Source organism: Anser cygnoides, chromosome 5 (genome assembly GCF_040182565.1).
Source record: "Anser cygnoides isolate HZ-2024a breed goose chromosome 5, Taihu_goose_T2T_genome, whole genome shotgun sequence".
Lineage (NCBI taxonomy): Eukaryota > Metazoa > Chordata > Aves > Anseriformes > Anatidae > Anser > Anser cygnoides.
This window is the reverse complement of record NC_089877.1, coordinates 59,234,347-59,252,423: the sequence shown is the minus strand read 5'-3', so window position 1 is coordinate 59,252,423 and position 18,077 is coordinate 59,234,347. Positions and strand designations below refer to the sequence as shown.

Sequence of the window (18,077 nt, the reverse complement as noted above, 5' to 3'; positions counted from 1 at the left end):
AGGAAAAGATTGGTTGGGAGAGGGGGAGGTTGTTCACTGTATGCAAACTTGGCTATTACTTCTGGTGGCTCGGGAAACCAGTGAGAGTATCTGTTCACTCACTAGAAAAGCTTCTCTAAAGCAATTCAGAGCAGTATGTTAAGCTTTTGATCAGAGACAGTGTCAGGAGGAAAATACATCCTCTGTTGTCATGGGATGATTCTAGGAGAGTTTTACTCCACAAGGAGGGGTTGTGAATACCCTCCCTTGATATTTACTTATATATCTCCCTTTGCTAAGCAAACTGATCTGGAGTGTCCTTTTCTAGCATGCAGCTCACCATTTAATCTGTTTCTGGGCATTCAAAAAAAGGCCCAGTGGCAGTAGCACTGAAAAAAGTGCTTGTTGTCTGTTGATTGTTCAGCTGTGGTGGCTGGTTCCCAGCAGTCCCAGCTGTGGCCTTCACCAGCAACTTACAGGCTCTGGATTTGGACCTGTTGTCAGCACTCTCCCAGGCACACGGTGGTACTGGTATCTGGCTGCTTTTGTCACCACTAATACAGTCTTGGAGCCTTAGAGTCAATATTGCCAAAACCCAGAATCCCACAAAGAGCTTCAGCAAACGTAGTTTGTCCAGTACACATAATGTACCGTCATGTAATGTCCAGTAGACATTACAAGACTGCTCCACCAGGTCCAGTTTTGTGATAATTAGCATCACTATGGTGTGTGTTTGTTTGTTTGCTGAGAAGGCACGGAGAGCCAGCATAAACTGTTAGCAAAGAAGCAGAAGCCCAGTGCGATATCTGACATGCAGGAGCTCAGCTCAGACACCCCACTTTAACATAAATGAAGCTTGACCTTTAATGGCTTGTTAATGTGCCAGGCTCACGCACCAAAATGTCATTCCAGGTGAAGCAGCTCAGCTCTGCAAGCAGCACCAGTGTCAACAAGGAGAACATTGCGTCCGCTAACATGAGTGATGAAGAGCCCCAGGATGACCAAGAGCTTGTGAATATAGAAGCTGCAGAGAAGCAGTCAGGTACAGAGCATTCAGGCACTAGGAGCTGCCTTTTCACTTGGCATTGTCCAACACAAGTTTTCTGTTCAAAGCTTTTACTTTTTCTGCCAGAATCTGGATTTTTTTATTACTCATAATATATCTCTTTGCTGATTGGAATGAATGGAAACACTTTTGTGTGGATACCGAATGCTTCCCAAATTTCAAACCAAGGAAGTGTGTTTCTTTGTCTAAACCAAGATTGCCATACTTCATTCTCTTAGTTGTTGGTACTCTGTATAACAAAATGCTACAGCTCCCGTTTACAAAATAGTTTTTTGTCAAAGTTAGTTGTGTACTCAGTTCTTTACTGTCTTCACTGTGGTCCTGTCTTCAGAGTAGGCCAACAAGCTGGTTCTCTTAACCTTTTAAGACCTCAATCCTGGTTTCAGGCGCTTGAGGTTGTAAGAAGATCACATCTATACTGCAATCATAAAAGCGAATCAGTGTTAAAAAGAATGCAGCTATACACACCAGCTTACCTAACTTACGCCTCTAATATCACAGGGTTGATTTCTGTACATGGTGTGAATAGGTAAACCTAAAAAAGCAAAGTCTTAATAAAGATGGAGAGTAACTCTTTGTTCAATCAGAGTATCATAATGTGTCATAATGACAGGACAACGAGGAATGGTTTTAAACTAAAAGAGGGGAGATTAGATTTAGAGATTAGGAGGAAATTCTTAACTCAGAGGGTGGTGAGGAACAGTTTGCACAGAGAGGCTGTGGATGCCCAAACCCCGGAGGTGTTCAAGGCCAGGTTAGATGAGGCCCTGAGCAACCTGATTTAGTGGGTGGCATCCCTGTCTATGGCAGGGGGGTTGGAAACAGGTGATCTTTGAGGTCCCTTCCAACCTGAGCTATTCTGTGATTCTATGATTAACATGCTTAAAATCCTGTGTAGTATTACTGTGGATAACTTGACCAGTAACGTGAAAGTGTAGACTCCATAATCTCAAGTAAAAAAGATGTTAAGTATTACATGGTAGCAATTATTTGGCCTTAAGTAGGTTGGAGAGTAATTTACTTGTGAAACTCCTTGCATCTGTTTTATGGACTGTTCACCTTACTGAAGACATAAAGATTTCTTGTTCTGTCACTTGTAGGCATTATTGATAGGTGGGAGCTCATTCAAGCTCAAGACCTCAGAAATAAACTCAGGATGAAACAGAACTTGCAGCAGTGGCAGCAGCTGAACTCTGATCTCAGCGACGTCTCTGCTTGGCTTGATAAAACTGAGGAAGAGCTGGAGGAGCTGCAAAAAGCGAAACCTCCAACCAGCATGCATGCGATGGAACAAAGGGTCAAGAAATTGAAAGTAAGTTGTAGCACATTGAGAAGCAGGATTTCAAAATGCTGATGCTCTTTATTGTTGTCTTTTGTGCTCTTACGGTTGTCAACAGCATGAATTCTAATAACAATGTGTGTATGTCACAGAGGAGCTAAGCTGTTTTCCGCTAAGAGGACTAAAGAGGCTGGTTAAGCGAGGTGCTTCTGTCTTCATCTGTAGAGATTTGCAGTCAGTATGCCTGGGTACAACAGGCAGACAGGCTGAAGTAAAAACCCCTCCCTTTCTGTTTTCTTACCAAGGAACTTCATGCTCTCAAAACAAAAACATTCGACCCCAAACTTGGCTTTTTAGGCCATATATTTTAGAGAATAAACACAGAAAAAGGCTAAAAAAGTGAAAGCTCAGACTCCCGAGATGCCAGGTGTCTGGCCTTGTCTTGGGGGATGTGGTTGGGTATTCTGAGCAATGATACTGGCATTTTTCCCTGTTCTGTGTTATTTCTCTACACAAACCAGAAAAGGATTGCAAATTAGCCAAGTCTACAGACTGCAAAGTCTAGGCTGATTTAGGCTGATTTTTATTTTTAATTGAATTAGTATGTTTTATTTTTGTTTTGTTTTTTGTAGCTCCAAAAGGGTGACTGAGAAAGATCTGCCCTAAAGCTCTGGTTTTTAGCAACATGGTATTTGCAAAAAATCTTAGCTCTAAATAGTGCTTTTGTCATACCCGGAATCAGGTAGTTGAAGGATGCAAAAATTTCAAAACATGCAGTGGTATTTTTCAATTAACAAATGTAGACTTCTCATTGAATAGTATATATTAATTTAAAATGAGAAACAAAATAAATTCATTAGTCAGTCTCTGCTAATCTTCAGCCAAGTAATAAACCAGTTAGAGACACGATAATGTGAACATTCATCAGCATGTGAGGTCATGTTGTGTTGCCTGCTATGACTCTCAGCTTCTGTAAATTAATTAGAACTAAGCAAAGTCTGCAGGTGGAACCAGCAGGTTACCAGGGTACCTTTAAGTGCTACGTTCAGACTCTGGTAGAACCCTGAGAGAACAAGTGCTACAAACACTGGTAGGAGTGCAAAATCCCTGTGTGCTTAGCCTCCTGCCAGCAGCTTCGTGTGAGTTACCCAGATTGCAAGACTACTGATCAACTTGGTGTCATGCTCCGGGTGATGCTTACAAATGAGACATTTTGCTGACCAGGGGAGGGATTTATGAGGCATGTTTAAAGGATCCTTAAGCCTACACAGAAGTCAACAAGGGCTTGAGCAGTCATTAGGCCAAGGAGAATGACTCTGTGCTCCAGTGTGTGACTCCACTAAGAACAACTCTGATCCTATGTGCCAGCCTGGCTTAGGCACCAAGTTCTAGGAAAGATTCAAGGGATGTCTTGTGAGTGGAACGAGGTGCTTTCCCTCAAGCTGGAGCTGGGTGTCTGACCTCTGAGGAGCACAGCTTCACTTCTGCTTTTCTCCTGTGAATTTTCTAAACAGGCATCCAGATGGCTAAAAATCTTCTCTATAGGCAGCTTGGGTCTCTGTGGATCTCTAGAAGAGCCAGCATGCTGTATAAGACCAATGAATTTCATGTGATGTCAGAACATCCCAATTGCCCTGGATGATGATAAAGCCAGTCTGGCTGCAGGCCGGCTTACGGGTGGTTAAAAGTCTGTGCTGGACCATTTGTATCGTCTGATATTGAGAGAAATTTCGCTGCTTGGAGGGAGACTGAACTCTTTGTTGGGCAAAATGTAATTTAGACCAGTGGCTTTCAACATGTGGGCTGCAGACCTTGAGAATACATAGATTGAGATTCTTACTCACAAAGGCTACTAAGAAAAGCAATCAGAGCAGTGTTGATTGCAGTACTCATCCTGCAGTTCTTACTTTTCTAGTGCAAGAGCCCACAACTTGAAAAAGACTGAATACCCTTGATTCAATCTGTAAACATATTAAGGGTACAAGACATCGTTTGGCATTCATTTAAGAAAATAAAAAATGTGGGCTCTACATTAACATGAGGTGGTTATATGATACAGCTATGACTTGGCAAATTCCACATTATTTCACCCTGCAATTTTAAGGGAGAGAGGGAGTGCAGGCAGGGCTGCCATTCAGAGGGACCGTGACAAATCAGCGAAATGGGTTGAAACTCTGACTAGAGAGAAGAAAAAAGAATTTCTCATAACTGGGGTGGCCTGATGTGGGATCAGAGGCTCAGAGGGGAGAGTAAATCTCCATCGTGTGAGATATTCAAAATTTGATTGGTTGAGGCCCTGAGCAGCCTGCTCTCAGTTTGAAGTTGGCCCTGCTTTGAACAGGAGGATGGACTACAAACCTTCAGCATTATTTTAAGATTCTGAGGTGGCTAAGCCTTTAAACATCAAGAAGAAATGTCATGTGATGACATATGGGAATATTTGTCCAAATATCAGGAAAAGATACAGAAATGCTAAGCTCAGGAATGAATGGCAGAGATGGATTAAGACACAATGCTTGTAACTGAGGGAGAAGCGCAGGGTCAGCCAGACTTGTTTTCTTCTATGTGAATGGTGGGTTTTTTTGTTTTATTTTTAAAGAAAAAAAAGGCTACCTACTTAAATATGTTCCTCAGCAGTGTCTGAAAAGCCACCAGATTCAAACAGCTTTCCCCAATAACTGTGATTTCTTCTTTTTTTTTTTTGAGGACATTGTTTTATTTTAAATAACCAATATGTTTTTCCATCATTCATACAAGCTCCTAATCTTCTTTTCCTACCAGGACATGCTTAAAGCATTTGATAACTACAAGGCAGTGGTGCTTTCAGTTAACCTGAGCAGCAAAGAATTCCAGAAAGCGGAGAGCACAGAGTTCAAAGAGCTTCAGAACAGGCTTCGGAAAGTGAACTTGCGCTGGGAGAAAGCAACTCATGCACTGGACAACTGGAAGAAAGGTTTACAACAAGCCCTACTGCATTGCCAGGTGCGTACAATATGCAGCTTATATGGGAAAACCCCTCTTTAGGATGCTTCTGTGGGGTAGATAAGGAGAGAGAGCAAAGGGGTAATTCCTGTCCGTTGGTAGAATGGTTACTCAGAATCCAAAGCAAGTGTATTCTTTTCATTATAACCTTGACTTTGTTGGTTTTAAAGGGTTTGGTAAAAATATCTCTGAACTGGATAATACCTTTTTATTATATAGATGCAATAGTTTAACAAGATTGCTAAAGCCTCACTAATCATGAATGCATTGTCAGCTCTTTCTAATAATGTGGGGCTGTTCGTTTCTTTTGTAGGCAAAGCCAGGTGAAAGCACTGCTAAAATGGTTTTTTATCTTATGTACAAACCTTCCCTTATTTCTCTAGGAATTCCATGATCAGAGCCAAAAACTAATCCTGTGGTTAGCTAGTGCTGACAGCCGAAGGAATGAAGCACAAATCACAGATCCAAATGCTGATCCCCATACAATACTGGAATGCCAAAAGGAGCTAATGGTAAGTGTGGACGTAACTACCGCACCTCAGTTCTTCCAATGAATTAATAGCTCTCACCACACAATGAAGAGCAGTTTGTTTATTTCTTGGGATGTTGATAGCCTTTCCTTGAACCTGCTATATCAATCAGTCAGGCATGGGATCAGTTTCTGAATGGACTAAGAGACTGAGGCATTTTTCCATAATCATGCATCAGATATAAGTTCACGCTCCCCAGGGAAGTGGTCACAGCAGCAAAAAATTGAAGAAGTGTTTGGACAATGCTCTCAGGCATATGGTTTGATTTTTGGGTGGTCTTGTGTGGAGCCAGGAGTTAGACTTGATGATCCTTGTGGGTCCCTTCCAACTCAGGATATTCTATGATTCAATAAGTTCCTGATGGACAGTCCTTATGCTGAAATACGACTGCCCACATCCAACTGTTTCTAAATGTTAGTTCAAGTAAGTGCAACCAGTCTCTTAAAGAGCGAAGTTCATTTCATATGTAGCTGTAACAGCCATTTCTATTGTGGACTAATAGGCAGGTTGAGTTGTTCTTTAAAGCCTTCCAAAGCTTATCTGTTTATAAGAACATCCTCAAAGTTGAAAGTAGCCGTTCATTGCACTGGTTTTTGTTTGTTTGTTCTAAGCAACTGGAGAAAGAGCTACTGGAACAACAGCCTAAAGTAAACTCTCTTCAAGAACTCTGTGCTTACCTGCTGCTTAAATCAGATGGTGAGGATTACATTGAAGCTGAAGAGAAGGTCCATGTAATTGGAAAGAAACTGAAACAGCTTATTGAGCAAGTTTCACATGACTTAAAGACGATACAAGGAAATCTGGTGAGTCAGAGTTTAAATAATAGTTTGTGGGTCTTACTGAGAAATAATAACAGATTAAGAATAAAAGTATTTATAAAATACTAACGTAAAACTCAGGTACTTCCACCTGCTGCAACAAGATCAGAACTCTGGATGTAACAGAAAGCTTTAGTACCACAAGGCTAGTCAGGTATTGAAATAGATTGCCCTGTGACATTGTACGGTATCCATCCTTGATGAGTTTCAAGAAGACAGAAGAAAGTCATGACTGACCTGGCCTGATCTCATAGCTGACCCTGCTCTGAGCAAGAGGTCAGACTAGGTAAACTTCCTAAGGGCCTTTCCAGCCTGAATTATCCTATGATCTATACCAAATATCAAGCCAGGAATGTGTAATGAACACATAGGAGTTCTGTAGTCTGCAGCAATACACTGCTTATCACTGAGATAGCAGATAGAGGTGTTTTCAAGATAATACCTGCACTGTCACAGTTCCTTCTCACTGTGCATAGTAAAATATTTTGTTACACTGGAGCATCTGTTTACTGGAGCACCTGTTTACTGCTAGTTATTCACAGCTAAAGAAGCAATGTGGCTGTGCACCTGTAGAGAGACAGTGGGAGATGGGTCTTTGCACTTCATCTGTTTAGAGTTTTGAGCATGCATTTTAAAGAGGAAGGTGTGGTTACCTTTTAGGATACCAGAGCATTCCTGCCAGTTCCAGATGACCTGGACTCAGGAGCCTATCATCCAGTCACAGTGAAATCCAGCCCTCCTGTGAAGAAGGCAAGTCTTCTTTTCTAATATTTTGCTATCAGCATATAGTGTATCTTTTTTTAGCCTGAAGGTTCCTCAAGTGTAATCATTTTACCTTTTAAATGCATGTAGCGCATTACAGAATTTACAATGGAACTTTAAAGTCTACAACTGTCTTTTCTGAGAAAGAGAAATTGTAGTTTCTGAATCCTGGATAATAAAAACTATTTCTCTCAACAGATCACAGTAAGGAGAACTGTAGGTGGCAGAAACAACAGCAGCACAAGGTATTATTTTATAATCATCTAATCTCATGAAGTATAGTGAAAATGAGAGAGGGCAGCTGTTCCTCATAAGTTAACACACCGGAGGGGATTTCTTCCAGTGTGCAGTATCTCCTCTATGTACCAGCTATGGGCTGCACTTTGGTGAATTGCTTTCCTTTAACACCCGTGCTCCTAAACCTCTGCATTGATGTGCAGCCTTCACTCAACTTTGCACTTGAGAATTTTTTTTTTGTAAGAAATTTGGGAATATTTGTGTTTTTAAATCTTTGTTTAATCCCACTGGCCCATCTGGACGAAGAAACTTGTATCTTAGAGCCACTTCTTAAAAACAGATGTGAAGGACTAAGCTAAAACGTCACCCCTGGTACATTAGGGTCTGTTCAGAGGACTGTTTGCAATGATGTGCAGGGAGAATAGAGCCAAAACAGTCTGGAATGGTGGTTTTCCATTGTGCATTTCCAAGTAGTTAGAGTGGCTTGTTTGTCTGCTGGGAAAACTTGACTTTGCAACCCCAAAAATAGCTTAAAGCAGTGACTTTTTACCCTATTTTGAAGACATGTTTCTTTTTCAGTCAGAAGGAATGTCAGCTGGCTTCCTACTGAGCAGTCTTGCATGCTTTGAAGTTACAATTGATGTGTTTGTTTCATGCGCAGTGCAGATATGCATTGTAGATATGCAGCCCTGCATCATGGAGGGGTAGTGTGAACCCTAGAGAAGCAGTTTTAAATGACTTACTTTAAAAAGCACTTCAGAGCTTGAATTATTTTTTTTCTTGTCTTCTTTTCAGAGCTGAAAGCCATCCACAGCCTACTAAAGTAGTTCCTCGGTCCCCTTCCTTCTTTTACCGTGTATTACGAGCAGCCTTACCCCTTCAGTTGTTCTTTCTACTGCTTCTACTTCTGGCTTGCATGATTCCATCTTCTGAGGAAGACTACAGCTGCACCCAGGCAAACAACTTTGCCCGTTCTTTCTATCCTATGCTGCGATATACCAATGGGCCTCCACCAACTTAGAAAGAAGCCTAAGAATCTTCAGTTACACCAAAACACTCTTTGTGGTGCTTGTTTTTATGCTGCTGGCATCAATGAAACACTGATATCACGTAATTAAATACACAAACGTTTATGCTGTGTTAGTTCCCTAAACTAGCCACTACAGCACCCTGATGTCCTACGCACCGCTGCCCAAGTCCCTGCTGCAGCTAAATAATGCCTCACGTTTATAAGCTCCTTTCCTTGTTGAAGGGAATGTGTTAAGTTTCACATCTCAAAATGTATATCTTGACAAAATTTCAACATTTTTGTACGGAAAACAAACTTTTTCTATAGATTTTTAAACTGTAAGCAACACACTTTATACTTTGATGCAATAGATACACTATTTTATAGCTGCAGTGCTCTTAAGCTTGCAAGGTGATCAAATACTGAGTTATTAGATGCAGAAACTACTTCACAATAATCTTAAACACAACAGTCTGTCTTGGGTTAGCATGATGAACAAGCAGTTGAAGAGGCACTTTGCCTAAAATGATTACTGCACACACTTCACATTAAACCTGTATCTTTCGGTACTGTAGTCACGTGGTGGAAAGAAGAGTTCTGCGTCTTTATGAATCTTTGTTACTGTATTTTATTCATCTAACACATTCAATAAAAGGATGCACATTTGTTTTGTTTTACATGTAGTGTTCTAGTAATTAGGACTGTTGTGTTGTCTTTTTATACCACCTTTGAAATAAGAAATTGTTACATTGCATGGAAATGGTTTATAATGCACATATTTTCTAGATGAACGTGATTGTGTAGACTATCCCTGATGTATACAAATAATGTAATGACTTTTTTAATGAAAGATTTTTTTCAGTTTTTAACCTGCTGAATAGTGTACAGTATCTTGAGAGAGAATTGTGCATTTTTATAAATTCACTGTAAGATTCGCCACCTTTCAAATGAAATTAACACTTTAGGTAACGGCTAGAGAAACATTGTGTACAGTCAGCTTTGCCATTACTTCTTGGTTGTACAGTTCAAGTACTCATTAAAATTCTGCCAATGTCTGCAGGGACTATTGGTCTGTCTAGCATGGGGGCAACCAGCGGTGTGTTCCAACAGTGCTGACCCTTCTACACCCGTATAAGCCAATGTATTTGCATGCTAATGCAACAGAAACAGAATCTGTGTTCTGTGGCACAGATCTTTTCTTTGCAACTGGCTGTAATTTCTTGGTTCATAGCGAGATGAATCAAATAGTGCTTATTACTATGAAATGCTGAAATATTTCCCCATTCTGAAACTATAACCGTAAGTGATGGCAGCACTGAAGACGGGGAAGTGCACATCAAGGGGAGGTCAGTGCAATAGAGAAGGGTTTGGTTGAACACTAATAATTTTTGTTTGGTTGCAGTGAAAAAATCCCCCAGAAATTAGCCAATTTCTGTAATGCTTACCTGTAGGAAATAAGACTTACGGTCAGCCTGTGTGCATTCTCTTTCCATTTCTATGCGTCTCGCCAATGATGGTTGCTTATTTATTTCCCATCGTCTGGCAGAGGGATTTAGGAAACAAGTTGCTCTGCCTTCTTATGTTCAGAAAAAGCCCCTGTAGCACGCAAACATGTTCTTCCCAATTGATGGAGGCCAAAAAAAAAAAAAAAAAAAAACATTGCTTATTTGTAGAATATTAACTGTCATGCAGTTAGACTTGCAAACTTAGCAATATGGTTTAGAAAAGTTAAAGCCAACAATTTACTAATCTTTGTTAGCGGTGTCATACTGTACAGTAGTACACACCTACACTGGATGCTCAAATGTGAGAGAAAAGGCTCCAGCTCCATACAGAAGCATTTCAATGGTAGTCTCAAGTAGAAGTGCCCAGGTTCCAGCCTGCCCCAGCCACTCGGATCTGGCACTGCTTTAAAACACAGCAGCTTTCATAGCCTGTAGGCCTCCGGGCTGCTCTTTGTGTAGCTTTTACCTGTGGAGCCAGGTTTGTGCTGGAGTTTCACGGCTATGGCTCTCACTGTGGCATTGTATCACGAGGTAAAGGACAGCTCCCCCCTCCGACTTCTCCCTCCCCGACTCCCTCTGCTATCATTATTTCATATTTTGAAAGCAATTACTTTCAGATGGAGCTCATTTAAGTTTCTGTCTCTATAGAAGTCAGCCAACGCTAACCATTATTTCATTGCCAGGTTGTCACAAATGCCCATGCAAATCTTTCTGCCAAGAACTAATAGTCAGTTGCTGACATGATATTCAGTTCTTCTGCCATTAAGCAACCTGTGCAGGGGAAAAAAATGTGAACAATGTTAAAAGGTCGAAGGAAAATTTCATAGCCTGCAATTTCCTTTCATTATGTACAGTTATATCAAATTGTCGAGCTGATGTAATAATATAATACGAGGCGCTTTCATGAAATTATCTCAAAATGTCGCCCCCCCCCCCCCCCCCCAAAAAAAAAAAAGTCTGGGAAAATAACTTAAATGTTTTCCCCCCCCCACCCCTATTTTAAATAGTTTTACTTCCAGTTGATTATAACCACTGTAATGTAGGCTGACACTGACATCTGCTTCAAACAAGTCATTATATCTATCCCCCAGTTTCCTGGTGTCATCCTCTCACTCAGGATTTGGTTGTTAGCCGTCAGCGAAGGGGAAAAAGGAGGAGAGCGAGGGTAGGAGCAACAGTGAGAGCAAGCACGCATGTGCAAACGCATCATATGCAGGAGTGAAACTGGTCTACTGGTTTTGAGTTTAAGTCTTTGGCAGGGAAATGCATCAAGCTGATTTCAGCTATACCTCGCCTCCTCCCAAAATAGTCAATAATATTTTTGAAAGCAAGGGAAGTGGAAGACTGATTGTTTATTATAAATTTGCCTATCCCTGAAACCTACAGTATCTGTAGTCACTTGGAGCTGTGAAAGTCCTAAGAACTCTGGTACCTGACAAATCAATCTGCAGCCTGTAAAGTGACTGAGAATGTAAGGATGAGACACTTACCATAGATACCATGATCACACACATCGTAGTCTCATGCAACTGGTTTGAGATCAGCTACAGGAAAGAAAGGAGCAAAAAGCCATATATTTAGGTTTTGTGATACCTGTTTATTCAGCCACAACAATCTACAGCTGAACGAAGTGCATATCACTGGAAAAATGCTGCAAGTTCACAGAACTGAAGAATAGCTGAGAGAAAGGCAGCTCCCCCCCACCAGTATTACATACATAAAGTACTTCAAAAAACACCAACTTCAGTCCTAAAACTGTTTCCATTATAAACTTGCAATGAGCTTGAACCATGGAAACAAATGCCACATAAGAAGTAGGTAGGACTCAGAAAATTCTGCGGACAACAGACATAAGAAGTGTGCAGTAACAGCTGTTAATGGATGTGCCAACTCTTTACTACGTAACATTGTGATGAGTAACGTTTTTGTCTGTTCAGGTAGCATCAGCAGAAGTTGGCATTTTACAGCATCAGTCTTATTTCCTTAACACACATAAATAGAAATCACTGACACTGAACAATGCGTTACCAGTGTCGATGACTCCTAGTCATACAGATGGAAAGAGAGTTTAAAAATATCCTGATCATAAATAAAATGAGGTCTTGCCTATGAAACATACTATGCCTTTCAACTCACCACAGTTCAGTAGTAAAACACTGAAAAATAAATGCACGTAATATTTATTTTCCAAGTTTTAGCAATCCACTTTTCATGTTCCCATTTGCAAAGCTCTCCTTAGCATTAGTTCAGGCACTGGCTCAGCACAATATATGGCCACATCCTTAACTTGCTGAATTATTACCTTGCAGGACATAAACAATAATGTCAAATGATAGCTTCTTAGAAGAATGGTGACAACAGCAAATGCATGTCCATGGCTCCCAGCTCTGATTCTAGGGAAGGATCGGGGCCCACGAGCCGTTGAAAGAAGTGGCACAACCTACAGCTGGGCTGAAACAGATGGCAGCTGCTGTGACAGTGACTGCTCTTGGCTTACACCAGCCAGGGACAGCTGATATAAGCTATTCTGCCATCCAAGGAACTGGCCCGAAGTTCAATATTCAACCGTAAAAAATAGTAATTCGTGGGACAGGACATGAGGCTGTACTCAGTTTAAGGCATGTCAAATGAAGCCATGCAAAGCCATACCTTGCTTTTAACTTCAGCTCTCAAGGTAGGAGCAGCTTGCTTCCCATGGGCATTTATCTTAGAGAGGATGGACAGAAAAGGGAAGAGAGTACCCTCTATCTCTGTCATGAGCCCTTCATTCTGAGATCAAAATACACCCATAATCAGAAGCACATTTTTAATATATGTGGGTTAAAGTACAGCCTAGGAAAGAACAGCTATTGCATCAGTGCATGACTATTTTCCATCATTCAGACAAAGAAATAACCTTGGATGCACAAAAGCGTACTCTGGTCCAGCTTTTAAAAACCATTTGGGTCCAGCTTAATGGAAAAAGCTCAGGCTTGCTTTCTGTATAGTTAGGATCCAAACCCATCAGGGATATCCTGCAGCAGCAGCATTGTGCCTTTAAAGAACCCACCACATCCATGGCCATCAGCAATACTTTGTGAGCTCGGGCTGAGCTTCCACTTGAAACTTTTGTGCCGATTTATACACATATATTCTGAATCTTCTACAAGCAGTCTAAATTACATTTTCTACCAATGATGTCCAAACAACAAAAAAAAATTCTTACCTCAGAAGAGGCTGACCACTGGTAACAGTTCAAAAGGATCAAGAGACAACTTTCTGAGGGCTCACTGCATTTTTAGGATCTCTGTTAAACCACTCTAATAAGGCAAACACAGTAAATGTCTTCCATATTCAACAAGTCATCGAGAGGAAAAGAAAAAGTTCCAGCACTTAAAAGGATGCTCTCCTTTCGTGACAGTGTTCCCTGTATAGATCTATCAATCAATCCATAAAGAATTAGTAGAAAATATTATGGCACTAAGCACATTTTTCTAATCAATATATGCTACCTGGGCCTTAGTTTGCTACACATTTCATAGGAGCACCCAGCCTGTCAGGCACGGTCTCAAGGGGAGATTTTCCAACACATCTTTTCCCCACATTTTCCCCTCGGACTGGCAATGTGACACCACCAAACATGGGTAATTTGCAAGAACACAGAGGTCTGGAAATGGCCTAACATTGCTGGAGAGGAATTGTACATCACATGCTCACCTCTGCGAACGTCCCAGAACCGCAGCAACATTTCTTCAAGCAGCAGCAGCCGCCTCTGGCCGCGTCCCGGCTCAGCAGCAGGAGCTGACGCGCAGCAGAGCAGTGGAGGCTGCAGAGCAGCCCAGTTCTCACCTCACAAGCTTCTGCAGATCATCAGCACTCAGTTCTCCTGTGCTGGCAATGGAAAAGCCCCCCAGTATTTGAATCAAAATGCAGTGACAGCTGTGCTCAGGCCTGGCATGGACATTGCCCACACCTGGAGGCAATGTTTGAGAAAATCGGTGGCATACTGACTTGTGATTAACCCAACATCTTACTCAAGAGACAAATGCACCCTTGTTCAGTCATTTTTTTTTCTTCAGGCTACTTGTTTATCAACTGTGCCATTTTAAAGCCATACACCTTCTCTTTGCCCAGATATGCACACAGTTACACTAATCCAGAGATTTGACAGCTATTGGCTTTTTCCGTTTTAAACCACTACTAGTAACTTTTAATAAAATAAAATATTTATCAAAACAAAACAAAAAAAAATCTGGTAAAAATCACATCATTTTCCTTTTTACACTGTGCTAGTAGCAGCATGTATGACTCACAATGTGGCATGAATCTGCAGCACCGCCCTTTTACGTCAATCCAGAGCAAATTTTCATTTAGAAATTAATGTTATGATTTACACCCACACTTTCCCATTTCCTATGACATGTGTTTCAAGATTGCACATAAATTCAGCACTTCTAAAGCAAAACAAACAAACAAAATCACTTAAAGATTTCTTCGAAATATTGTATTAAACAAAAAGATTACACAAGAGAAGGAAAACCAGAGAAAGAGCAACACTACAGGCGTTTAGGCCAGAAGGTGAACAAGCCCAAGAAACACTGAAACACGTCTGCCTCACAGCCGAACGTCCCTCAGAATGAGTATGGTACCAATGAATTCAAAACTGTACCTACATTTTTTTCCCTTTTTTTTTTTTTTTAGTAAATCTTACACTTTTTGTTTGTTTTTTTGAAAGGGCACTGCTATATTACATTTCTTAAAAACAATAAAAAGGTAACTAGGAAAAATTTCAACCATCAGCAGCATCTGTTATAGTACAAGATCAAAAACAAGACGACACGTTCGCGCAACTCATTGAAAATGCTTTATGCCCCTCCTGTAAAAAATATCGTCCTTGGCTTTAAAAAAACACAAGGATCGAAGGCTTGAATAATATTCAAACTATGCAAATGGCATACGACGCCAAGTCCCTAATCCAAAAGACAGGCTCAAAGTGGACTTTTGGGGTGGTCCCGATTTAATTTCACCATGCCTGAAATGCCCAGAACATGCATGTATTATATTTAAACATATCCATTTACAATGATTGCAATTCTAGCTCACACCAAAATGCAATATTGACAGTTGTCAGAACGAACGATGCCATCCTGCTCTTTACTGAGCTATTTCCTCTTTTTTCTTGCTCAGTGCATTGTAAACACATGCAGAAATCAGCACAACAGGGAGGCTTAAGCCGGCATCCAAAGTGAAAGTCAAACAAGTCATCACAGTTGCAAAGCAAAGAAAGTGCTAGAACTATCAGCCTCCTCCTCTTTGAAGGATCCCGTACAAAATACGAAAAGCACAGCTTAAAGTGTCACACGTTTAGAAAATGAGCAGGCAGCAAACCCGAGGGAAGCAGGCAAAAGCAGGTCCCAGCTTAGCTTCCAGTCCCCTGCCTTGCCCCTTGCTGTGGGAGGCTTTGGGTGGGCAGGACGTAATTCCGCAGGCTAGTCTGAAGGGGAGGGAAGGTAGTTTGATTCTAGCTGATTTCACAAGCCCTGGTTAGCAGATCAGATACAAATGCAAATAGTTAATATTCACAGAGCAACCTTTTGTACCTAAGTATTATAATAGATTTAACATCATTAATAAATATATAAAACAACATAATTAATCTCACAGACAAAACACATTTCAAAGGTTAGCATTGACCGAAATAAGCAGGCAGTTTGGTCATTGTGTAAAGCACTGAAGAATTATACACACATAATAATGTGTTAAGAACAGGCTCACAGAATATAAACATCAGCGTGGTTTTACGTTACTGAAGAGGCCCTGAACTGGCCCTAGAAGCTATTCTGAACGGCCTTCAAATGAAGGCCCTTGCAGCCATTGCATATTTAAGAATAGAGGAAAGTCCTTTACACTGTACATGTCTCAGCACTTTGTCTAGATACACTGCAAAACAGGCATTCCCCAGGGATCAGCCCACACAGGTAAGCAGATCGGTCCCAAACGACACTGTACACTCACACAATCGCACACCGAGAGAGGAGATCCTCTCGTCAGCGCTTAAAAGTATTGGTCTGGGAGACAGAGCCCTGGGTCCTGACTCCTAGCCCTGACACAGACTTATTCTGTCATCTTAAATCGGTCACTTTGTCGCTTTGTCTCAGTTGCCTTTAAAAAAGAGAGGCGGTAATTTCCTGTCTTGCAGGACTGTTCTGAGGCTTCATTTCATAAGGTGCTTTTTAAGAGTCTCAGGAAAGGCACTATAAAAGTGCAGCTCTTACAATGTCAGAAACATGGATGGAGGGAGGAGCACATCTCACAAGCGTTTCCCAGGATATCCCTGTGTAAATCCAGAAGAGATGAGGACTCGTGCTAGGTCACATCACAGTGGCTTCGTTTGCTCTCATAGCTTTGAACAAGCTTCACATCTCCAGGCCTCGGCAGAATTACTGGGTCGCCCCGCTGCGCAGACTGTCCGCAGCCTCCGTTTGTTCTAACGGGCCAAATTCCGGGTGTGTGACTGGGGACTTCCTCTGCCCTCGGAGAGTGTGTGCGTTCAACATCTCCAGCAGCAAGTCATACACCGGGACCACGTTTTTACACTTCATGCTCAGCAGGTGCTCCATCCCCTTGTTACTGCGAAGAAAGACAGAAGAAAAAGCTCAGCAATCTGGGTCTTACAGTACAGAGATGGAAGACACACTCGTGGCTTCAAGAGTCCTTTTTTTTTTTTTTTTTTAATTTTATTGGGAATTATGAGATTTAGTCCCTGGGATCACTCGGCACTACGAACAGTAACAACATCCCAACACTATTCTAGAGAACCAAGCAGTTTGTTGCCCCACACAAACTGACTTCAGAAAATAATTCAGATGTATCAAGCCTATTGAAATGAGAGAGAAAGCTTCTTTGATGCCATAAACATGGGAGGCCCGCACACCACAGCTATAAACAAAAGAGGAATTTACACCATGTAGTGACCACCTACCTCTCTTGACTGGCTGAGTTGGAAGACCAAACTATGCTGGTTAACTTCAAGCAGTTTGCTTCCCTCTGCATGCCAGCGTTAGATCCCGAAGATATCTACAGGCTTTAAATGTTTTTGTTTGTGTTTTTTTTTTTTTGTCATACAGTAAGGTACAGTGACACCTTGCTAGCTTGAACACTGTGGCTGTATTGCTGTCTGGATTGACAGGCGATGGTTATCACTGAAATATAGTGGTTGGACATACATGTGCACTCAGATACACTCAAGATGTTGAGGGCTGAAAACCAAGTGCACCAAATTAATCACAGTGGAAATAGCATCAGCCAGCCAGCAAATAGCTGAGCAAATGGCTTGGATTGGGAGGGAGGCAATGCTTCCAGAAAAATGAGGTTCCGCTGCAATTCATGGGTTATAAATATATTAACGGCAAAGAAGAAAGAAAGGACCCCCTCCTACACCCAGCTCATGAGGCCTGCATCATTTGGCAATCCAGGCTGAGAGCATCGATTATTTCCAGAATGGTCTATAATTGACTGACCAGTGCTAAGCAATGTGAGGGAGATGGGCCACAACAAGTAGTCTCCAGGCTTCAGCTGAGTCAGGCATAGCATAAAAGCTCTCGTTTCAATAAGAAAAGATCCACATTTTGCGAAGATTCATGACATTTATTCATGCCACGCCAGAACAAGAGCCCCTGTCAATGCGGTGTCACACAGCAGCGCATCAGAGCTATGAATTGAGCTCAGCTCCAGGTGGTGCTGATACCCTCTTTAGGGCCGGCTGTCAAACTTGCCACCAGTCAAAAATCTGGCTGTTAAAAGCTGCCTTCAGCACAGTCAGTTTCTTGCTGCTGCCACCCTCTCTCTCAGGAAGCCTATCTGCAAGGTGGCTGCACTTCCATTGTCCCTGCCTCTCCTTGCATGCTCCGGCGTCACCCCAGGGCCCTCCC

At 41.6% G+C, this 18,077-nt stretch overlaps 2 protein-coding genes and 1 long non-coding RNA gene across 4 annotated transcripts in view; 1 reads left to right on the top strand and 2 right to left on the bottom strand.

The window, feature by feature from the left end:
* Nucleotides 1–9,717, top strand: part of SYNE2 (spectrin repeat containing nuclear envelope protein 2) — a 182,192-nt gene extending 172,475 nt beyond the window's left edge. Inside the window, 8 exon segments of the mRNA XM_066998468.1 lie at nt 892–1,021; nt 2,146–2,357; nt 5,106–5,306; nt 5,690–5,818; nt 6,448–6,639; nt 7,315–7,404; nt 7,615–7,661; nt 8,449–9,717. Of these exon segments, the coding sequence (XP_066854569.1) occupies nt 892–1,021; nt 2,146–2,357; nt 5,106–5,306; nt 5,690–5,818; nt 6,448–6,639; nt 7,315–7,404; nt 7,615–7,661; nt 8,449–8,674 (1,227 nt within the window). The 3' untranslated portion in view covers nt 8,675–9,717.
* Nucleotides 9,718–10,802: 1,085 nt separating this feature from the next.
* Nucleotides 10,803–14,535, bottom strand: LOC136790992 (uncharacterized). Its single transcript, XR_010832024.1, has 4 exons — nt 13,864–14,535; nt 13,373–13,466; nt 11,658–11,711; nt 10,803–10,938 (listed from the first exon to the last, which is right to left on the bottom strand). It is a non-coding gene; the product is annotated as an uncharacterized lncRNA (long non-coding RNA).
* Nucleotides 14,536–15,142: 607 nt separating this feature from the next.
* ESR2 (estrogen receptor 2) overlaps nt 15,143–18,077 on the bottom strand; it is a 45,721-nt gene continuing 42,786 nt past the window's right edge. For both annotated transcript variants that reach the window (XM_013182962.3, XM_013182959.3), the window contains exon 9: nt 15,143–16,776. In XM_013182962.3, the coding sequence (XP_013038416.1) occupies nt 16,587–16,776 (190 nt within the window). In that variant the 3' untranslated portion in view covers nt 15,143–16,586. The remainder of the gene's footprint in view (nt 16,777–18,077) is intronic.